Source organism: Etheostoma spectabile, chromosome 18 (genome assembly GCF_008692095.1).
Source record: "Etheostoma spectabile isolate EspeVRDwgs_2016 chromosome 18, UIUC_Espe_1.0, whole genome shotgun sequence".
NCBI lineage: Eukaryota > Metazoa > Chordata > Actinopteri > Perciformes > Percidae > Etheostoma > Etheostoma spectabile.
This window is the reverse complement of record NC_045750.1, coordinates 10,890,470-10,914,661: the sequence shown is the minus strand read 5'-3', so window position 1 is coordinate 10,914,661 and position 24,192 is coordinate 10,890,470. Positions and strand designations below refer to the sequence as shown.

The 24,192-nt window shown below is 40.6% G+C and overlaps 2 protein-coding genes across 3 annotated transcripts in view; one reads left to right on the top strand and one right to left on the bottom strand.

The window, feature by feature from the left end:
* akap12b (A kinase (PRKA) anchor protein 12b) overlaps positions 1-9,735 on the top strand; it is a 38,561-nt gene extending 28,826 nt beyond the window's left edge. For both annotated transcript variants that reach the window (XM_032542261.1, XM_032542262.1), the window contains 2 exons: positions 2,099-6,316; positions 7,504-9,735. In XM_032542261.1, the coding sequence (XP_032398152.1) occupies positions 2,099-6,312 (4,214 nt within the window). In that variant the 3' untranslated portion in view covers positions 6,313-6,316; positions 7,504-9,735. The remainder of the gene's footprint in view (positions 1-2,098; positions 6,317-7,503) is intronic.
* Positions 9,736-10,705: 970 nt separating this feature from the next.
* zbtb2b (zinc finger and BTB domain containing 2b) lies at positions 10,706-20,152 on the bottom strand. Its single transcript, XM_032542269.1, has 3 exons — positions 19,703-20,152; positions 15,650-15,830; positions 10,706-15,122 (listed from the first exon to the last, which is right to left on the bottom strand). The coding sequence occupies exons 2-3, from the start codon at positions 15,820-15,822 to the stop codon at positions 13,703-13,705; spliced, it is 1,593 nt and encodes a 530-aa protein (XP_032398160.1). The 5' UTR covers positions 15,823-15,830; positions 19,703-20,152; the 3' UTR covers positions 10,706-13,702.
* Positions 20,153-24,192: the final 4,040 nt, after the last annotated feature.

The following is a 24,192-nucleotide window of genomic DNA, read 5'->3' as shown; positions in this document are numbered from 1 at the left end:
TGTGTTTGGGAAAAAAAAAAAAAAAAGTTCAAAAAGACGGGAGAGATGCCAGTAGTCTGTTAAATCAACATGGTTCCTGTTTTATTATCCATGTAGGTACACATGGCCTTGTCCGGTAGTCTGAGTGAGTCCATCTTGGAATAAATCATGGCCACACACCCCACACATGCCCTGAAAATAACACCTATGTGAGAGAGAGCCCACTGCCATGTGACACTGCTGTATTTTATAAATCGCCCAGTTCTTTCTTTATTCATGTTTACACAATTTTGGTAAAGTCAGCAAACTTCCCCCAAGCTGAAATGTGTGTTTATAATAGAAAGAATTGACCACCCCCCTTCCTTTATTTCTTCGGGGGCCAGAGAGGGAAGGCTATTGTGTATGCGTGAGTGTGTGTCTTGGGATGGGGGGTGGGTGCCCATCCATCCTGCTGTGGTGGAATTTGGGTCAAGGAGATTGGGACTTTTTAAGTAGGGGCAGTGGTGGAGGCCTGTATTGTTTGGTTTGAATCCCACATGGGCACAGTCGAGACAGTTTAACCGAAAAACAAATAGACATTCTTGAAGTCCTCTGGCATTTAAATTCAGATTATGTTTAGAACATCCTAAAATAATTTTCCCAAAACGAGTCAACAGCATAGCTCACATTCCTCTCAAGTCAAATCTATACATAAGATATGGGTGTGCCCCCACTAATAACATAGTGTATAAAAACACTTCTTTATTTTATCATACTAATTTAGTGTAAAACACTGCAGTCTATGGTGAGGTTTTATCCCATTTGTAGAAACAATAGTTTTTCTATTTAAAAGCCAAAATATTCCAGGACTGCAGTGCTACTGAGTGAAGCCTATAATTTAGGGAAAGGATGTGGACAGATGTGGATGCATAATTTTACATTGTTGTGTAAGACAAGAACATAGTCATCTTTCACAGATTTCTTTCCAAACTGAAGCCAATTATCATAGCAAATACCACAATGAAAATGGCAATTGGGATCAAATACTTTTTTTTACAGTGTGTTCATTTTTTGTGAAGCAGGTTATTCCCACAGTGTGCATGATTTTAGGGAGTGCATGTGCGCCTTTGTGTTTCCCAGTGTGTGTAATCAGGTAAGCTGATAGGCGTTAAAAGTCCTGGGAATTTGTTTTTAAAGTCCATGGGTATCAGATGTGAGGTTTCCCAGACTGTAGTGAGGTCTAAGGAGAAAAGCAGAGAAAAGAAGAAGAAAAGCTTCAAACACTGGCAGGTCATCCCCCTACGCCTTCCTCTGTCAAAACACAGACATGGCAGGCAGACATTGTGTGTATGTGTTGCATATTGTAAAGGCCTTTTTTTAAATTTTATTTTAATAAACTATATTCTAAAGTCTAATTAAACCCTGGTTTCTACAGTCTTCAGTCAGGATTCACTTCAAACTGGCAGTATCAGCAAATAAATGAATACCAATATATCGATCAAAATGGGAAAATATATCATGATCACATTTTTGCCATATCCAGCCCATTTTTTTTAAATTTTTACAACTCACAATGATGGAATAAGTGATCCAGCTTAACCAATAAAAAGTGGTTCACAAAATGCACCATTGCAGGGATGTTTTATGGGTCTGCTCACCTTATGTTTTAGGACAATAATCTACAAATGGCCAAAAGTATTACTGTTATTGTGCAGTGTTTTCTATAAAACTCACTTTAGAGATAACCTTTTTATCTGTTTCAATGCCTTTGTTAATGTTTACATAGCACAGGATTAGCTGGGCCAATTTGAAATCTCATTAGAATTAAGTAGTCATATGTTTGATCAAATCTGCAATGGGGTCAGGATCTCAGCAACGTCTGAATAAATGCAGATGGAAATGAGACATCCTCTGTTTTTAATGGCGTTTCTTCTCAGAGAAATGGCATAAAGATTTTTATTGAACAGAGATTAATCTCCTTACCATTACCCAAATATGTTTAATTGCAAGTTACAAATCATAGCTCTGTTCATTTTTATGTGAATATTGTTAAGGATGTTTCTTTGGCGTGGTAGGAGCTTTAAGAGGAAGTAGTAAAACGGAATCATCATCAAAGTTCATTCTTTTCTTGTCATTTCAGTTGGCCAGCCAGATGGTGTGGCTCAGAAGGAGGAGGCTTCTGACACTGTGGACACCATCCAGGGTGACGTGGCTCCTCAATTGAACGGCGAGAAAGTGGAGAAAGAGTCTCCTGATGCCAATGACATCTCTGCTATTGAGGAGAAAGCAGCGGAGGAGAAACCCGATGATGCCAGTGAGGTGGGCTTCAAGAAGATCTTCCGTTTTGTGGGCTTTAAGTTCACACTGAAGAAAGACAAAAGTGAGGAGAAAGATCCTGTGAAGCTCTTGACGATCAAAGATAAAGGAGAGGAGGAGGAGGAGGTTACTAGGACTGATGAACCTATGAAGGAGGAAGAGGCTGCTACTCTTGAGGAGAAAAGCACAGCTGAAGAAAAGGAGGCTGATACAGTGGAATCTACTGCTGAGACAGAAGTCAGTCAAGACAAAGACAAAGCTGAAACCACTGATGACCCGGCTGAAGTCCCTGCTGCCGAAGCTATTGATGAAGCAGTCAAGGATGAAGGAGCGGAGAAGGAAGGAGAGACCACCCTGTCCCCCTTCAGGAAGCTCTTTAGTGGAGGACTCTTCTCTAACCTGAGAAAGAAAGCCAGCATCAAAAAGACAAAAGAGGAGGAAGACAAGGAGGCCGCTGTTGAGAAGGAGACAGCTAAGACAGAAGAAACTGCTGCTGTTGTGGAAGAAAAGGTGGAGAAGGATGAAGTGGAGCAAGAAGCTAAGGAGGAAGCACCAGCAACTCCAGAGGAATTGAAGCCAGAGACTATCCCAGAGCCAGAGGTCACTGTTGAAACCCCTGCCGCAGGAACTACTGAAGAGACTAAACAAGAAGGGGAAAAGGCTGAACCTAGTGCAGAAGAGAAGGCTCCAACAGAGGTGACTTCTGAGGCTGAGCTACTGTCATCACAAGAGAAAGCTAAGCCCCAGGGTAGCCCCCTGAAGAAGCTTTTCGGTGGAGCTGGCTTGAAGAAGCTCTCAACTAAGAAGCAAAAGACCAAGAAAGACACTGAGACAAAGCTTACTGAGTCTGGGGAGCAGGCGTCTGAGCAGCTTCAATCCTCCACGGAGTCAGCAGAGGCTCCAAAAACTGACAGTGGGCCCTCATCTCCCGAGGAGTCAGGAGAGCATGTTATTGCTGTGGAGGTGACCCAGAATGAGTCTAGCCAAGAGACTGATGGGGAAGTTGCCTCTGATGGAGAAAAGAAAAAAGAGGGTATCATTGCCTGGTCCTCCTTCAAGAAACTAGTAACACCCAAGAAGCGTGTAAAAAGGTCTTCCGAAAGCGAAGATGAAGCCACAGGTGAGAAACCAGCAAAGTCAGCCACCCTGTCCTCTTCTGAGAGTGCCCCGTTAGCAGATAAGAGTGTTGAGGAGGAGGATAAGGAGGATAAACCAACTGAGGAAGAGCCAAAGACGGAAAACACTGAGAAATTGGTCAGCAGCACTGAGGAGCCCAAAAAGAAAATGGACACTTCTGTCTCCTGGGAGGCTCTCATGTGTATGGGTGGACCCAAAAAGCGGACTAGGAGGACCTCTGATTCTGACGATGAGGAAACCAAGGTTGAAGAGGAGTCAACAGCAGCAGTAGAGGGGGAGCAGGAGGGTAAAACTGAGGCTGCCATTGTCACCTCCCAAACAACAGAGAGTGATGGAGAATTTGTTTCCTCCAGTGAACCTTTAGGCACCCCCCCTGATAAAGAGTCCACCTGGGACACACTGAAACGCATGGTTATGCCAAAGAATAAAGCCAAAAATGAGGAAAAGCCAGAGGAGACTCCAGAACAATGCCAGTCAGACAGTGAAGCACCAAAAGATGAGTCTTCATTCTCTTTGAGGAAGCTCTTCCCTGTACGCAGAAAGAAGAAGACTGAAAAACAAGCCTCCACTGAACCAGGCTCAGGTGAAGAGGATTCTGACACTCCAGCTGTAGTTCCTCTCTCAGAGTATGATGACCAAGTTACAGCTGAACAGGATGCACCAGCAGAACCGGCTGAAGTCCAAATAAAAGAATCCACTGAAGATAGATCCCCTTCCTGGATCCCAGCCACTGTCGAAGATGGTGATGATCAACACGATCAGCTGAGTGACATTCCAGAGGAGGCTGAGAATGCTGCCACGCCAAAGTCTGTTGACACTGACATCGCAGAGGATGAAACGGAAGACAAGGATAACATGTACCCTAAAGCTACCAAAAGTACAGGGCGCAGACTGTCCACGGCTGAAGTAAAGCCTGTCGCTCCAGCTCCATCTGCAAATACCACTCTAGTCCAGGGAACCAAGCCAGAGAGCGCAGAGGAGGTTATTGAGGGCGTAAAGGCCCAGATTAGTGAAATTCCACCCCAGACTAATGTAACTGTTGAAGATTTACCAGTTGAGGTAGTTTCTGAGAAAATTGAGTGTGAACCACCAACTGAGAATGCAGAGTCAAAGACAATAACTCTCTTGAAGCCACACGCTCGTGACGAGGCCATGGCTATCTGCACTGGCCTAGACACCAAGGAGATTGCTGAAGTAGCTCTGGAGAAACCTGTAATGCCCGTCGTAGCATGTGTGGCTGTGATCCATGATGCTGTAAGCACAGAGGTATCAGTGGAAGAGAATACAGTAAGTACAAAGGCCATTGCTACAGAAGATGCCGTGCTCAATGCCCAAGTGCACCAAGTAGAAACCACCAAGTTTGAGTCTATTGTTGAAAGTTCACAGGGTGGATTGGACATTCAAGCAGCCAAGGAGAACCATGAACCCGAAATTGTGAAGGCTGGAATTTTCAACACTGTTCAGGAGGAGGCAGAAATCATTCAGCCTACCACCATGAGCCAGAACTGTATTAATGCTGTTATAGTCGATCCCATTACACCAACATCTGAACCAGATGTTTGCACCCAGAGTGTAGAAGTCACCGAGCCAACAATAGAAACCAAGGAAGTGCAAATGAATGTGGAGCAGCTTGCTGCCGCTGAAAAAAATACTGTAAAAGAGGTAGCTCAGTATGTGACCAAAGAGGTAGCCTCCACCATATGTGAAACCACAAAGACCACCAACACAGAGGAGACTGAGCCAGCCATCCTTGTTGTACCAAGTCAGGAGGTTTCTGTTATCACTCAGACAGTTGTCCTTGTGGCCCCAGTCAGTGCGGCGACAACCCCCATGGCGACCATGGAAAATGCACCGCTGTCAGAGTCAGTTGGCAATGAACCAATCCAGGTGGAGGAGGAGACAGTTGAAGAGACCGTGGAGACCGCTCAAACAGCAGAGTCCGAGATCAGCTCAGGCACTGAGCAGTCCAGTGAGAAGATGGAGGATGTCCAACAGACCAGTGAAATTGAGGCTCAGAGCATAGTCATTGCCCAGGCTGTCATTCAGGATGCCATGGATAAAGTTTCAGAAGACACTCCTGAATCCAAAAAGTCCACCACACCAACACCAGTCCAGGCTGTGGCAACAACAGAGAAAGAGATTGAAATCACTACAGAAGGCCCCGTTATCACTGAAACCCCTGTTGCTGTCTGTGAAAAAGCCGCACCAAAGTCACCTCAGCTTCTCTGTGTTGCCATGGAGGTCATTGACACAATCCCAGTTGAGGTCACAGAGAGCATTGATGTCTCTGTAGAGGAGCAGAAACCAGAAGAAAAGTTGAAGAAAGCTGTGGAGGTAAACGTAAGTGAAGAAACTGTCGTAGTGGAAGAAGTGGTCGAGATAAAGACAGAGAGTCAGATAGGTGAGGAGCTTGAACAGGTCAAGGAGGAACAGAGCAAAGACGACGCAGAGGTTCAGAAACCAGATGTAAAAGAAGCAGCCGAGGAAGTGGAACCACAATCTGAGGAAGCAAAGGCAGAGACCCCTGCAGAAGAGACGAAAGAGAGAGTGCTTGATATCCACATGCCAGTCCAAATGGTCCTGCAGACGGCGCAGGTATTTGAGGAACCGTCAGTGGAAGAAGAGGCCGTGGAAGAGTTTGACAGCAACGGCCCTGTGGCAGAAGACATCGAGTTAAAAGCTGAGATCGCTGCATCTGAAAGCAAACTCTCAACACTGTCAGAAGAACCCCGAGAGATGGCTTCAGCAGAGGCTTCTTCTCCCAGCCAAGTCACAGAGGCAGATAAACCAGAAACACCGTCGGGAAAGTGCGCAGAAGTGATGGCGCAGGTGATCGAAGTGATCGAGGAGGCTGTGAAGGAGATTGAGCCTGTGTCTACAGAGATCACAGCGGCATCATGAGCAGGTGAGACTGATCTTACAACATTGATATTGAATGTTTATGACAACTGTTTCATATTGGTAACAAATCAAAATGCAGGTACCGGTAATCAGAAATGTAGGTAAATTGAATGCTTTTTAGTAATTCAGTATTGTAAAATTAGTGATGGAACAGTACAGAAAGAAAAAAGTTATTTTCAAAATCCCTTTGTTTGCCTATCAAACAATCTTCTCATAGTGTTTTTTTTTTTTTTTTTTAAACATCAATGGGCCCTACTTTTTATTAGGGAGTAGGGGAGGGGATTTGCCCACTGACCAAATGAAAAAGCTTTTGTTCGGGGTATGAGTAACCAGGGGACCTTTGATATCAAAGCAGGAATGCCGCCGTTGACCCCTTCTTTGTAGGCCGGGGTCTTAAAGGGAAGCGGTGTGAGGGGCAGATGAACTTGTGCTGAAAGACTGATTATGATTCCTCCGTTCCCTCCTCCTGTTTTCCTTCCATCACAGGCTCAGTATGGAGTCAAGAAACCATGTCGGAGTATGCATATGTTAGATTTAATTACAAAGCCTCAAAGAGGCTTTTTTTGACTGAATAATATATTTAATATGTAAAGGATAGTGCAATGTTTCAGTGACATACTGATGTTATCTGATGTCTGATGTTATATGTGGAGGAGGGAGAAACTGGGCGTAGTTCCCTTTTTTAATATTTATTACGCAGTCGTGCATCTCTGCAGCAGAGGAAAGTCTAGAGAAGGATAGAAATGGGAGAGAACAGCAGGAATAAGCTTGACAAGTTACAGCAGCACTCACACCAAGTGTGTGCTGAGTCATATGAACAAACCTTGAAACAGTAAAAGAGAAAACTAAAAACTAAAAGTTGCCATGAAAAATAAGGAATATTGTAGGGGGAAATGATTAGGGAGTTATAATTTATATTTACAGTATATAAACAGCTTTTCATGTTATGTCGAAGGATTTGAGATTGACACATCGAATATACAGTACAGTATAAACCAATTGCGTGGTGCGCCAGAGAGGAGCTCAATATATTCTTAAAAATAATTATGTTCTGTTTTTTTTTACAACTTAACACTTCAAAAGACAGTGGTTTTGTGTAATGTCAATCCAAGAGGGTTTTGTTTTCCAGAGAAGAAAAGATGCAGTCTTTTCTTGTTCCTCATATCTTGTTTGTGTTCTTTTCCATCACAGCTGAAGATACAAGACTGATGCGTGGGAGACGCGCTGGTTGGACCAGGAAGTGACGAGAGAGAGAGAGAGAGAGAGAGAGAGACTGGATGACCTCCACCTTCTCTTCCACCTGTACTCTAACCCCATCCTGCAGCCCTGTCACCCCAATGTGACGTCCCACCGCCATATCCTCACCCGTTCACTCACTCACACACACACACACACACACACACACTAAAGCATGTCCTGTGCCTCAGAAGCATCCCATCTGGCTTATAATCAGTGTGATGAGAGTCTGCAACCTGGTTGATTTTGTATCAGTTCATATGTGTGTGCGTGTGTGTTTGTATGTTTACAGTAGGGAGAGTAAGATGATGTCAGAAGGTGAAGAGATGGAGAATTATTATCTTGTATATTGTATTTATATCTTGAGTAATCTTTCCCCCCCCCCCAAGTCTTTATTTTTTCATTCTTTATTTGGACAGTTTTGCCTTGTTGTTTTTAAAATACCATTAAGCTGTTATACATCAGGTATTCTTTTGAGCAACATTGTGACGGTAAATTTAACGGTTGATGCAGATAAACATGTAAAAAGTTTCTAGTAAAATCCACCAAAACAAATGTGAGACTGTTACTGCTTATCACAGCATTTAATAGTCATATTCAATGATTATTTCAACACTCTGTAGCAAGTATAACTAAACCATGGTACAAGTGTGAATCCACTGACAGTAAGTGATAACACTGACTGAAGAAAAACAACAAGAGGGCAGAGAGAGGATGATAATATCTATCAGAAATGCTTTTGACACATTCTCTTGTCACAATGTGTTCTCACTGCACCCCAACAAAAATACTTAATAAGCTCCATGTAGATAAGACAAACAATCGCCTGATTTACTGTGAAAAAGTCATTGTTACACATTGTTTCATGTAAAAAAAATAAAAAATAAAGTACTATTGTAACACCATCATGTGGTAGAGGTATTTTGGTAACAGTGTCGTGCAAAGGATGTAAGCAAACTTTTGGCACTGGAAGAGTTGGAGTGGGTAGACTCCTACATGTAAGAAACACTTACAAATCATAATGTGTCACAGTGTACAATAGCAATGCTTCTCAGTTATTATGTGACATACTGTTTTTATTATTTGTGTTTCAATTTTAAGTTGAACACCTTCCTTACTACAATATATTTATATTGCTTGATAAATAGTATGAAATGCCTATTTTGCTGCCCTCTGTGGCTTACAAAAGTAGTGTACATTTACCCTTTGCTCTTCACTCAGCATGATGGCTCAAGTTCATTAAAGTGGCACTGGTTGAGGATTTAGGTGAAAGGCACAAACACCGACATTGTACCAGAATTAACTTAAATCTCATCTTACTCTTAATTTAGAAACCAAATCGAGTTTGGATCAATCACGGAGTTTGGATTAGTCACGGCCTTTCCATTGCTCACAAGATAAGACATCCGTTGTATCCAATTAAATCAGAAAAGCATCTACTCAGCTGCTTTGAGTTAAGCAGCAAACTTAAATCACAAGGTCAAGGCTTATTTTGTAAGTTCAATGACAAAGTAGGAGATGTTTTATGGTGGAGGAATATCTGAAACATTCCTGGGGTCCAATTTTAGCACCAAAGGAAAATGTGGGTTACACTGGTATTTGTTCATGTCCTACCAAATTTGGCAAAGTTGCACTGTCAATTATTCAGACATCTTGAGAATGAACTGTGAGTGCTTCTATGATCCATTGATTTTAATATGACTCAAACAGCTTTAGAGGCTCCCATTTCACTCAGCGTTATGACCAAACGAGAGCGAGATCAGGAAGTACAGACCTTTTACAGACTTTGAGGTCACCACTTCCCTTACTTTGATTCAAGAGGGTGTGTCACATCTATACTTGCTTTATGTAAAAATAAATGATAAAATAAGACAGGGTGAGCTTAAGACTTTAGGATTGTTGCATATTGTAAAGCATTTAGTTGGGGCACCCGCCCACTTCAGTCCTTTCTGCTTTTGTAACACACTTACTGTGAACCTGTTAACATTTGTACAGATTGTATACCTACTGTATGTACTTAAAAATCATATTGTTGTAATACTAACTAATAACCTGCAGCCATTTAGCATATTCATGTAGCATGGCCTTAATGGTCTTTTATATTTTCCAAGCTGTCAATAGTAAGGATATAGAGAAACTTGTCTATATTTCAGTCAATAAAGGTAGATAAAATTGATGTGTGCTTTGTGTTCATCTCTGGATCTTTTAATACATCACTATAAAGGCGAGAATTACCTCTGAACAAAAGTTAGAAAGAAAATGTACCACTGACCCTTTAACCCCTGCTCACCCCATACAGCATTTATAAACATGTAGTCCTCGCCTGGTTTCCTTGTGTAATAATGCTTGTATAATATCAACCCTGTGATGCACAATCAAGTTTTAAACATCTTTTTTTTCAGGACTAACTGAGCTATCAGCATATGTGTGCTTCAGGGATGTCACATGAATGTATAAATTGTTGTATGACTAAAGAAAAGTATAACTAAATGGAAATTAAATCTCAGAATTTTATTGAAATCACACAGATTGGTCGACACAATCACCCCACTGCATTGTGGGAGTCAAAATGGCCAAAGTTTGTAGTAAAATGATACCTTTCCATATGAAAAGATGAATAAATAACAGTTAATTTGTGGATATATTGTTCAGGAATTATTGCGCAGTCTCCGAGAAGACACTTCAGATCCAGGCTGGATTACAAAGAATCTGAACACCTAGCATGACTCGGGAGGCCTCTTTGAAAAGGCCCAGGTGTTAGCCTTCATGCTAAACAGCTTAAAGCAATGCAGAGATATTGAGAATTATTTAACTTGATTAATGGGTTCATCATTATAGAATTATAAGTCTCTACACTATTGAGCTGGAGTTATTAAATATGACATAAAACAGGTAGGTTGCTGTCAACATCGTCGGCCTAAAACGTTGTTGTAAGCAGATTTTAGTGTTGACAAGTGTCAACAACTCCCCCGGAAGGCTGTACAGACAATAAATGACAATACAGGTAAAACAATCTTCATAGCAGTAGTAATTGTTGTTAAAAAAAATCTTTCATCTGCTTACAATTATATTAAAGTGTGCTACAAATCATTAAATAACCTCTCCTGTTTTGTTGAAGTAAAGAGTGGAAGTAAAGACGAGACAAAAGACCCACAACTATAAAAAGACATGTTTTTATTGTTCATTCTTCATTGAAAAGAACAAAGTTGTGTATACAGAAACTTACTCACATTCCTGAGAACACAGATTGATCACAGTAGATGTCAGATGGGCACTGGGGAGTAAGATCATTAGTTTGAAATTAAATTTTTGCTTTTGATAAACAGTGGACAGAAAAGACAAAAGACGTCAAACTTCTCATCATCCTGAGATGTTTAAACACACACACACACACACACAAACCATTAAGCTACAAGACTGATGTGGCATGCCAACGATTACAACTTCAGCTGAGGAAGGATTTGGACTTTTGTGCATGTACTGTGCGTATTTCTGTGTATCAATTGAGCTCAAAGAAATGAATGTCAGTAGTACAGCGTTTCAGTTGCCTCAACAAAACCAGCTTGAAATCAAGACACAAACACAAATTCTTTCCCTTGGCAAAAACACTTGTGGGTGTATTTATGTGATGGAATATTTCTTTATGGAAAATGTCAATATGGTCATGTATAATTGGCAACTGCATAAGAAAAAACACTAATAAAGATAGTACTTCAAATTTGACAGCCTTCCCCCTCACTCGACCTGAGTAGACAAATAAGAAAACAGCTCCCTCTAGCTAAACACTAGGCTCATTGCATCAAAGCAACAGCTGCTTTTCAATATTTAATACAAATTTAGGAGGATTTACAGTACAAAAATCCCACTTAAACCAAATTGGTGCTGGGCCTCATCTTTACTTTCATAAATCTGTAATTGGCTGGGTCAAATTGACTCAAAGAAGAAGAAAAAAAACAACTACACATATAATAAACATACTAAGGATGGGCATTTTTTATATTTTCACAAAAAAAAAAAGGATTAAAAGATGGAACCAAGTCAATAAATCCAACAAAAACTACATTTAAAATACTTTCTACAGTACACATGAATGCGCTTCTGTGTGTCTTAGTTAACAACTCTGCTTTAAAATAATATTGCAAATTATATTATTAGTCTCTATCACTGCTGTCAGGGAGAAATTTGGAAGACAAATGTCCGACTAATCATTTTTGTTTTTTGCAACAATAAAAAAATAGCAACTCAAGACAGTGATGCTCACTGATTTTTAAATGTGCACAAACTTTAAAGGGCCTAATCAAGAATTTTGTTCCTTGACAACCTGTGATATGCTGCCTGTGCTTCTGTTACACTTGTAACAGATGTTTCACATGTTTCAGCCTGACAAATTATATAACTGCTTCACATTAAGTCGACATGCATGTAAAGTTTTATTTTTTACAATTTCTAGTTATCAGTAGTTCATAGAAAGTGTTTCTCTTACCACAAACTATGTATGTTGTTGTCAGTTATAATAGCATATTTTATATTCCCTTAACACATTTGCACCCAGACAGTCAAGTATATAGATATATCATCCTGGCATTTCATATTTCTTATTAAAGCTAACTCGCCATGTGTCACGCCCCCAAACCTGCCTGAGTTCATATGATCTCCACACTGACAGGTAAAACATTCATACTACTATTCAAACTACCTCTGCATCATATACATCTCAATGTGTTCACCTGCATATTTTAAAATGCTCTTTTTTCCAAAATGGAATGAGAAGGCTAGCAATTAGCACAAATTTGGCAAGGGGAATAGACTCAAAATCCCAAATCACATTTTTTAATTCTAACCTATTTCTTGAAGAAATTAAAGATACATGTTTTATGCCCATCCCTAATACATACTTTTGCTTAACCAAATGTAATTTTATTTTGAAAAGTATTTGTCTACTAATATACATACACATTTGCAATATAAAGTAATCTTTGTAAATATAGCATTGTATATAAAATTTAAAAAGCATGTCAAATAAAAACGAAGGGCTTTAAAAAGTAGATTGGAGCATTATATAAAGACAATGTTGTCCAGGTCAGTCTCCCATTAAGGTATGTCTTTCTGAATGTAACATGAAATGTGATTTTGCTTTTTTAATCAGTCACCAAAGAGTTAGACAACACAAGTAAAAATGAGAAAGTAAAAAAAGAAAAGTGGCTCAACTGTAAACACAATGAACACTCTTGCTTGTTGTGACCAATTTTCAGTGGCCGAACTCTTACTATGAGGAGCAATTGTGCTTTAATTAGGTGTAATGACATAGGAACTATAAACACATTTAGCACAGTCAACAAAACACAGAGTAACACAACTAAATATTGGTCATTACTTTACATTTCAAGTTACTTATTCTGCCGAGCCAAAACACCAACCAGAACATGAATGGAAGACAAATGTACTTTCGGGCTGAATAGATGAATAGAAAATGAGTACAGATTGTCTCAGGGCTGAATATATTTGTGTGTATATTGTGTATTATAATTTATACCTGATCTGCTGACTCAGCCTCTCATTTATGACCATGAAAAAACAACTCTTCTGTGCAGCTCCAGAGGGACTGTTAGTAGTTTGCAACTCTTTCTCCTCCTCAAATCTAGCACAGCAAAGTCATCTCACAACATGCTGTGTCCTCCGGAACTGTCTCTGCTTCCTTTTCCTCTTATACTCAAAGTATGCCTGTGCTGCCTTACCACAACTTTATCTGTTAAGAAAAAACAACGTGGTACAGTCTGACATCTGAGTCTAATACCAATGTACACCAACAATAAAATGAGATGAAACAAGATAATAGTTACTTTACCTCCCTCATTGGTATTCAGCTTGAATCTAATGTTATTTGCTTTTCTTATGATGTTGGACTGAATTTCAGAGAGCTATAGGTGATTTACTTTACTATATATTTTACTTTTTTCATACTAAGGGCCAAAAAAGTCCAAAATACTGTTCCAACCCCCCCCCCCCCCCCCCCCCCCCCCTCCAAAAAACAGTTTTAGTATACTGGGAACCTCAAACATACATAACCTGATGAACTTCACCTTTAGCTTACCTATTAACCATAATTTAGAAAGCAAACGTACATGTTAAAAAGGACAAATACACAGTTTTGGCACTACTCTACGAGGATTTCCTCAGTCTTAATGGGTTCCAGTGGGGTGCCGGAGTTGGACAAATCAGAGCCTTCATCTTTGGAGAATTCTTCAGGCTGGAGCAGCATCCCTGCGCCCGTGTTTCCCTGCAGCCCCACTAATCCCCCTTGAGTAAAACACAAGTGTTTGATCACCTCATTGGGACTTGAGAAGGTGGTCGCACAAATGTTACACTTGTAAGGCTTTGATGAGCCCAAGAACATTGCCTCCATCTGGCTGCTGTCGTCGCCTGCAGCGCACAGTTCCATGCTCTGTCGGTCCACCATGGTGTAGGTGTCGGCCCCCTGGTTCAGGCACACATGGCGGGCTGCTTGGTTTGCCCGGCAAAAGCTCTTGCCACACGCACTGCATTTGAAGGGCTTGCCTGTGTGGATGTACATGTGTTCACGCCAGTGGCTCTTTTGAATAAACTTGCGGCCACAGGTGGAGCACTCGTACTTCCGCCGCTTAACTTCCCGGTCCAAGTCGGCACTCTCCAGGTTGTCGATGTCCGCAATGTCTGACGGAGGTGGCGTGTCTGCCTGAGAATGTAATCCTCCCACCCCCCAGCTGGATGTGGACACCTCTGCTCGGGGAGAGTCCGAATTGGTACCTGAAACAGGCGTTTGCTCGCTGTCACTAATTATCTCTACTGCAGTAGTGGCAGCCAAGGCACTTGACCCTGCCTTGAATCCCTTCAGGACCCCCTCTAACTCTAGCATCCTGTGTTCTCTAGTCATGACAGGTGAGAGTGCACTGCTGGGCTCAGCTGGCGCCTGCTGTAGAGCATGGGTGTGTTGGAGGAGATGCTCTCTAAGCAGGCTTCTCTGGGTGAATCGACTCCTGCACAGATGACAGGAGTAATGCTTCCTAAAGGAGGAGTTCCTCTTCATGATGCTGGGTTTTACATGGAGGATGGCACTGGCTGAGGAACCATCTGCACTTAGCAAGTCCATTCCCCCCTCCTCAACTGTAGGCTTTGTGCCGCTGGTGGAGGCCTCCATGTCTGGGGGTGAGGACGTTAGCTTGGATAGTAAGGAATTTGCGTATGAAGCTGTGGCAGCTGCCGTGGACGGATACTTCCCCTCTGAGCTTTGCTGCTCCATGTCAAAAGGTGAGGAGAGCTGCCTTCGGGTGGACAATCTAGCTGACAGCCCTACCTGTTGGTCAGAGATCTGGATGCCGTAAAGGGAAGTGGAAAGGTTGATGCTGTGCTGCTCAGGGTGTGAATACACAGACTGGCTGGCCTCCTGCAAGAGTGGATAGGCATGCAGGAATCTGACCCCTTGCTCCAGCCGTGCAGGGTCTATTAACTGGGGTGCAAGCTTGCCTGTGTACATCAGGTTGAGGAGGTAGCTGAAAATATCTGGCTGTATGTCAGAAGCCTTCAGGCGCACACAGTCACTGAAACACAAAGACATTACAGTTAACTTGCATACGATGTCCAACTTGCATGTAAATAAATCTGTTTAGGTCTGTATATCCTTCAGTAAGGGAACCTCGCCATAACACATTATCATGGCAGCACTAGTCTTGCACTGCCAGACCTATGTATCAAAGCGCTGTTTCTGGCTATTATTATAGGATAGGGGGACAAGCGCTCTGGCTTGTTTGTATTTCTTCAAACCAACCGCAACATGTACCATGTTTTGATCTTAATGCCCTTACAGACCCTCCAATTTGTCACCTCAATCCATTCCATTGATCAAAACAATAACATTAGTTACGGGTCATCAAACTAAAAAGATTCAGATACACTCCAGTGGTCAACCATTGTGAAAAAAAGCGTCAGTGTTTGACAGCAAAAAAACAAGTGAGTGTTATTTTGATATGGTATCTGTTGGTTTTGGAAGCGGAATTTGGTGTTCAGTAAATTCTCAGATGTGACAGCAATAATCTGCCATTATTAATAAACTGAATTCTTCCTGTACCTGTCCTGATGAATGAAGAGCATTCTGAAGTAGTTGGAGAAGGCAGCAAGGACAGCTTTGTGGGCTTTGAAGAAGACATCTCCTATGGCCACAGTGCAGTCGCACAGGAAGCCAAACTCCCTCTGAGCGTTAAGCTGCTGCAGCAGGATAAGACCATGGTTGGCCAACTCCATTCTTCAACCTGCACAAAAGCACACACACGCACACACACACACGCACACACAAATGAGTTTCCTGTCTGGAAGGAGACCAGAGTTTACTGTGACCACAAAGTGTCAGGACTCAGGTTGACAGGGGGATCTAACGACCTTGCCAGCTTTTAACAACAGTGAAGAAGAATTTTGTAAAACTGGAGACAATAAATCTAGCACTAATTTCAGAAAATTATGCCAATTAATGATGTGGCTCAGCAAAACAAAAACATCCCTGTTTTATTTGTACATTGTATTGTACAAGTGGGTATTTGCACGTGTTTTGCAATGGTACATAAGTCATTTTTTGATTTAAATTTCTACCAGGAGATAAGACATGCAAAATATTATTGTTCTAAATAAATTTTTAACAGATTTTTTTTTTAATCAATGACAACCAGTGGAGGGTTGCATGATATTGAGAACATGTGATATTGATCATGAATATTGCAATATTGATATTAATTTTTATATTTTTAAACATCTGTAAAATTACAAAAGTTATAGGAAAATGCATTACAATAAATTCATAACAAATACAACATAAGGTTTATGTCAGCTACAACATGAATACATAAATAATGACCATGTCTACGGAACAGGACGTGTTTTACTGGTTGTACAGTATAAATTAAATAAAGAGAATGGGACACAACTTTTCTTTTGCTTCTCTGATTCATTCCGTTTTGTTGCCTCTATCTATGTCTTCACTTCTTCCATATGCACACATGTGGTACGCTACATAGGGTTTCTGACGTAGTGGACTCGTGCGCTGACGTGTACTAACATGTGCAAGTGGCCCGGTAACTGGCCAATGAAATGATGATCATTATAGCGTTTCAAGCGGGCTCTAAATCAAACACAACTAAGCCACACAGCCAAGGACGGGACGCAGCGCTCCACAAAATATTGCATACTTATCGTGACACTTTTGATATAATATTGTGCAACGTGATATTGCGCTAACAATATTGATTTGATATTTCATGCACCAGTGTGTTCAAATTGGTTCCTATACAAGCCAAATCTATTCGTTATACCCTCTAATGTTCACCCTGCTTTAATAGAGATCCACTTCGGTTAAAATTAAAAAATTGAGCTGCAGAGGGTTCTGGCCCCTAAATGTCAGTAAGAGACACTGAAAACAAGGAGATAATGTAGCTTATTTTCACTAAAGATCATGTTTCTTTAAAAAACCTTGGTGAGACATCCTTTTGCATTGACTTGGTTCAGATAGAGTCCCAGCCCTCCAAACTCAACCTTAAAAGGGACCCTTAAAAGAGACATTTCAGAGCTATGCACGTTCTGCTGACCAATAAGATGGGTGTAGTTGACCCCTAAAAAGGTCACTGGGAGACTACAAGGGCTTCAGGACATCACATGATCAGGCTTATGGGTGTCGACACACATTCCTAAAGCAGAACGGGTTCTACCCCCTTTGTGAATCTCCAAATACTTTCTCCACACCACAGAGCCTAAGGTATGAAGCTACGGAGACTGGGAAGATGATGGATACCTCATTAACCAATTTACCTCAGATAATCAGAAACATAACTGCATATGCCCTGCTGGTTACAAAAACAATGAAAAAGCCCCCTGCACATATGCATTTCATCAGATAGGTCAGGATGTTGGCACTGCAGTGCTCCAGGAAAAGGCTAGGTTTTCGTATCTTGTGCAAGAGGGGGGGATACAGCAGCAGTCACTCAAGACGTAAAGTCTACCCATTAACCATGCTCTTGTTATAACTTCAATTAGAACTTGGCAATATGGAAAAAATCAAGTATCACAATATTTTTGACCAAATACATCAGTGTAGATAGTGCTGCAATATTCTATGGTTGACTATTGGTGCTTTCACACAATATTAACACAATGAGAGTTTTGATAAATAATCACCAATAATGTGGATACATTTACTAGGTGGGTAAAGGCAAATAAAAAAACTAGTAAGTCTGGTAAGTTCAAAAAATGACATCTCTTTACTGTAATGCAGCCTTTAAAACCAGGAAAAGACAACACTTGCTTTATTATGATATACGAAATGTAAGATATCTAGCCTAATATATCGATGTTGAAATAATATTGATATATTACCCAGCCCTAACTTCAATATACGTGCAGATGCTAGATTATTATGTGCATCTAGCTACAGATAATGCAGTCTAAGAAATCCTGCATTTTATACTGAGCTGAACACTCCCTGGTTCCAGTCTCTCAAATGTGTAAACTTTTGTGTTTGGACTGTTGTCGGACAAAACCTTTTGCAATTTGAATACATCATATATGCACCCCCCAACCCCAGTTCTTAAGAAATTATATTAGAATGTTTTCTAAAAATCTTTCTATAGAAAATAATCAGTAGACAAAGTTGATAATGAAAATAGTAATTTGTTTTAGCCACAGACTAAACCTCTCATTTTATTGCTATTTATGTCAAAGAGAATAGACTAAATATTAGAAATACCCTGCATCGTGGCCTCTAAAATGACCATAAAACTCTACCAATTCCCTTTATAGACAGTTCAAAAGTTGAACATTATAGCCATCATGATGGTAGGATTTATCGCAGGGCTGTTAGTTTTATTTGTACATGAAAAATTTGTAATTAAGTGTACTCATCTTGTCAGTACTGAAGACTGAACACCCTCCCTGCAGCATCCCAATACATCTAACAAAATATATTTTCATTAATGGTTTCACTGACCCGTTTGCTGTGTTCTTACTTCATTTAAACTTGTTAGCTGCAGCCCTAAAAAGGTCAGAAACGCTGTTTATAGTGAGCTTCACAGATCTTTTTCATAGTAATATTTTCTTTTACTTATAAAATAGATTTCCCCCCATATTTCCACAACAATATCAATTGTACTGCATTTCTTGTTAAAGCTTTTTGCCAGTAGGCTGTCTGTCTCTTCCCTGTAAAGAGAATATTGTTTTCCAGTTGTTTGGGCTGGCCTAGCACATATTTACTGTTTGATGTTTTTATTGGATCTTATTCATTTTAAGATCCTTTACTACGTCTGTGCTCAGGTCCTTTGGCTGTATTCTCATTTAATATGCCACGTCTGTTTTTCTTTTGTAAAGCACTTTATAACATTAAGAAAAGTGCTATATTAATAGTTTATTTTTATATTACTACTACTTTTATGGTATTGCCCCAAAAAGGCTTTAGTTTGGTAGTGTTACTCCAGAACACGCGAGTACTATTTGTGGTGGCTCCCACAGATCTAAAGTATACGTGCCCGATTGACACAACTATTGATCACGTGAATTCAAGTTGTATGCGCATGATCCATTAAGTTAGCCACAGTACCATGTGTAAATCAATACCACATACTGTATAAAACTAGATCAATACCAACTTGTTCGCAACAATAAAGCACCGCCCTTCATGTGATGTAGACACGTGGAACGGTTACTTCCGTAGTGAGATTTTATGTTATTCTGAAAATATACCGTTAAAACTGCCTGCGAGGAAAGCACGCGAGGAAGGTAAACACGCCAGCGGAATAACAGTTCAATGATGCGAATAGAAAAGCAAGCTAAAGTACATAAAGCATTGTAACCGAACAGAGAGCATACAAAACGAGCGCGCCTAGACTGTCTCTTGCCTCTGGTCTCTCTCGGTTGCAATTGCTAGCGCGAGAAAACGGACATGCACGCACGCGGGCGGGCGCGCACTACACACACACAGACACATGCAGGGAAAGCGCGAGAGACGCAAGGGGGATGGGGTTGGTCACGAATGCGTTTCTTTTAACTTCCCCGTGACAATTTCAGTTAGCCGAAGCGAACACAAGTGGCCATTTAACGTAACGCCACCAGTAAACGAATAAGTAAGTATACGCTACAAACAACGTACCTGCAAGCCGTTTAAATCCGTGGGGTTTGCCGTGTCGCCGTTGTTTGTTTGTTACCGGGGACTCGTTCGTCCTCTCTGGGCTCGCAGCAGCTTGTACTGTTCCTTGCAAACGCAGCATTCGTTGTCGGCGGCGGAGAGGGTCGTCCGTCGTTGTTTTCCGGTTAGGGGTTTTACGTTACAATCACATGACTGTGGGTAAGAAGCAGCCAAAAAACAGCCGTTGTAAAATCCGTTGAGCAAGGGGCGGTTGAGTTAACGTTAATTTCCCGCACTGTAACCGCCGCGAGATCAACTCCCTCCATACAGTTTTTTTGACAGCCGGTGAGTTTGAACATTAACAGCTATGCTGACTCGCCGTATGGTAGTTAATCGCTCTGTATCTGCCGTTAACGACACGTTAAACCTGAAACCGAAATGTGGCTCGGAGTGTATCATGGTTACCCCTGAATAAAACAAAATAGCTTTTCCCACATTTGAATCTGCATTTTCGGTCGATGTTAAGCCGATACCAGATTTTCAACAAGTTAAGGAACTAACTTATAATTATTTAATGTGATACATATTTTTTTTTTATTTTTTTTTAAATATTTTCAGTGGATAATGCCAACATTAAAGCAAGGATGCAGCCTTCATAAGACGAATATTAAGATATTCAAATCTAGGCTATTTGATCATAATGTGACATTTCCCCTTTTGAATCCTACATAACTAATCAGTAACAGACTCAGACTCTTATGATCATATTGATACAAAATATGACGTCACAAATGTATAACATCTCTAATAGCATTTCAACAAATTTGGCTGTGAACTATTTTTTTTCTGATAGGTAACGTTATGTTTAATTATTTTATTAATAATAAAGCTTTAATGCAGACACAGGTCCATATTACACATCATACAGTATAACAATAATACTTTATTCTTTGATGTTTTGTTCTCAAATGTAATGTGAAAACTACAGTAAGGCAATAAAACAAGGTCTACAATTCATAGCTGATGCATTTGTGAAGTGCTTTATATAAACTTAAGATTTTAAAGGATAATAGATCAAGCTCATACAGTATTTAATTTCTTTCTAGGGGAACTGGCTTCACCCTTGACAAGGCTTTTATTTTACAGTAGGCCTACTTGGGGAAGCAGGATGTGATTCCATTAAAACTCTTATTAAAGGAGAATTCCATTCAACTCCAACACATAGCTCTGTTGTTTGTTAATTTGAAGTGCTGTCAGTAGCAAGAAAAACGAAAACAGTTGGTGCTGCCTTCACCGTGTTATCCTCCTGCTAGAGTTAGCACCCAACAGGCTTAAACAAGGCAAGTTTTAAACATGTTTTTAGCCTCTTAACATGTTGAAAATGTCATTAAAAGTGCCACCCCATGTGCAGTGATTCCTCCCAAGTGAACACAGTGAATCTGACTACTGTAGATGTGAAAGAAATGCATACAAGTTGTGCTAATTCAGCTGTGTTTAGTTCCTGTGTTGATACTGCAAGGAGTGCTTCGGGACCGTCTACAAAGTACAACACCGAAAAGAGATACAAGCATATGCTTATTTTTTAAAAGTAAGTGCTGTTGTACAACTAGCAGAAGAGAAGTTATAATTGAGGTAAGTTTGGAGACACTACCTTATTTAATCATTAAATTGATAGCCTACATATTTTTGTTTATATCTTTTCTGTGTTGTAGTTTGTAGACGCTCCCTATGCTCTCTAACTGCCTTCTCAACACCAGAACTAAATACAGCTGAATTAGCACGGTCTTTGGGACCGTCTAGTTGTGAAGAAAGTGAAGTTTCCAAGCACCGGTGTAAGAGTGCAAATATCGGCAGAGAAAGTTATGAACTCTTGCCTCCTGATAAAGCTGAGCAGCACAACAGCACTTAACAAGCAAGTTAACAATTTTTGTGAGTTGTTGCCTTTGATTGTGAAAAAAGTAATTACATCTGCATGTTGTACACGGTACAGTCTTCATTACAGCCATTATTTTGTGATGCAACAAAGGGTTGCCTGCCATAAAAAGCCTGTAAATTGAGCAACTCAAAATTTTTCCTGCCAGAAGAAGTAGTAGGCAGTGAAGGTCTTGGAAATAGATGTGAGACAAACCACACATTGCCAGGCACACAAAGTGTACAAGGACCTTTTGCACACATACACATACAGTGGCTTGCTTAAGTTTACACACCCATGCTTAAGTTAATTAAAAAGAGGACTAAAAAAACCATCTTTTGGAAATGTATCTTAATGCCTTAATTAAAAAACAATTAGGAACATCCTCTTTCAAATTTTCTTTGTGAATGTATACAAAATATATAAATCTTCTTCCTTAAAATACAGGAGGCATAAGTATACACACCCCTATGTTAAATTCCCGTAGAAGCAGGCAGATTTTTATTTTTAAAGGCCAGTTATTCATGGTTCCAGGATACTATGCATCCTGATAAAGTTCCCTTGGCCTGTGGAATTAAAATAGCCCCACATCATCACATACACTTCTATCTAGACATAGGCATGAAGAACTTCCCATAGGTCATCTCTCAATGCAAATCAAACCAGCTATTTAGCTGGCTGAAATAAAACCATGCCAATAGATAGATAGATAGATAGATAAAATGGGAAATTACAGTGTTACATTAGCAAAATCAGTCACACAGCACAAAATATAAATATAAATGAAATACTAGGATACAGGATACATACATACAATATACATGAAATAATAATGGGAATAAAATACAAACTTATGCAAGCCATTGTACATTTTTTTCATCAAATGTTACCCCAGTGTAAACACCAATTTTCTTTCCCATAACTGTCATTACAGAGTTGCATTTCAGCCTTTGGACAGGGAGTCCAGGCGGGACCAGACTAAGGACAATGTAGTTCTCTGAAAAGGCTTGCTCTGTAGGAAGAGAATAGGTGGAGAGTTTGTAAGGGAAGCGAAGACATGAGACGTGTAAACGGGGGCCTTAGAACCTTAAAGTCTCTGTCCTGTCAACAAACAACAGACCTAGATCTGATCCTGCACAATTTTACTGACTCTAATTAGCTAAACAAAATGTAGGCCTGTGGGGTAGCCTACAAAATGTTTCACAAACAAAACCGAGACTATTGGAAGCAATAGTATGGTAATGGCTGCAGAACAAAGACATGTTTACTTTGCTGAATAGCCCACAGCAGGGGTTTACTGAAAGAAGATAAACTGTTACCATGCTGGCTGATTGTTTTTTATCAAGATCAATACATTGTAATCAATAGATTTTTATGATAATGCTCTACCATTAGGACTTAGGAAAAATGAGGAAATCCTGTTTGCCTCTGTTCAAATGGCTTTCTTATGCCCTAAAAAGAGAATGGACTTCCACATGACTGCCCTGCCACTGATTTCCAGTAAATTGATTTTTCCTGCCTAATGCATTTTCAAAAAAATACAACCGATGCATGTAATTGTTTAAAGCATAAAAAGAATAGCAAGAATTGTATTAGATTTGGCCAACCCTAATGTCAGGACAGAATTTACACCAAGGTTAACTTAGTTGCTCAAATGAAATCGCCTACTCCACAAGCCTACTGTGTAGCATATGAGACGACTGTGTGGTGAGCTGAAACCACCTGTTTAAACAGGACCTTTAACTGCCGCCCTCCCCACCCCCATGTCCATGGCCTGTTTTGAAACCGGAGTGGTGAGTCACTTCTCTCTCGGTTTAGAAAAACAGATCCGGGCAGACTGGGGCCCGGAGGGGGGATGGGAGTGCCGGCGGTGGATGAACACCGGAGGTGGACGCAGCTGGACTCCCACTCCCAAGGACCCCACATCCTGACAACGGCCCGCCGTGTTCCCATAGTGACGGGGCTGATCTGAGAGGGGGGAAAAACACCGCCAGAATGAATTGCTACGCGTATTTCCCAGCCTGCTAATCGTAGGTGCAGGCAGCTAATCAATTGGTCATGTTCTTCAAAAAGAGAACCAAGAATGGAGAGACCTTCCCGTTTCCAAACTCTAAAATGGACCGTAAACCTTATGTTATTAATTTGTTATTAATAACATAATAATATCTTATGCAAGGGAGGATCAATGTGGGCTGGGCCTACTTAGCGCCAATGTGTTTTATCCTTTTATTTTAGGACTTTATATTGGAGTGTAAACTGATAAGTAACATGAAACGTTCTTCAAAACTGATATAGTTTTTTGGATGGATGGATGTAGCCTATAGATAGATAGATAGATAGATAGATAGATAATAGTGTAGGCTACTGTAGCCTATACTTTATTAGTCCCGCAAGGGGGAATTACAATGCTTTCACTCTGTTATTAGGCCTACACATATAACACAGGCTTGAATTAGACACACATGCTTAGTACATACATGCACTAGATGGAGAGATGTCAGAGTGGGGGGGCTGCCTATGGAAAGGCGCCTGGTTGGGGGTTCAGTGCCTTGCTCAAGAACACCTTGGCAGTAGCCTACCCAGGAGGTGAACTGGCACCTCT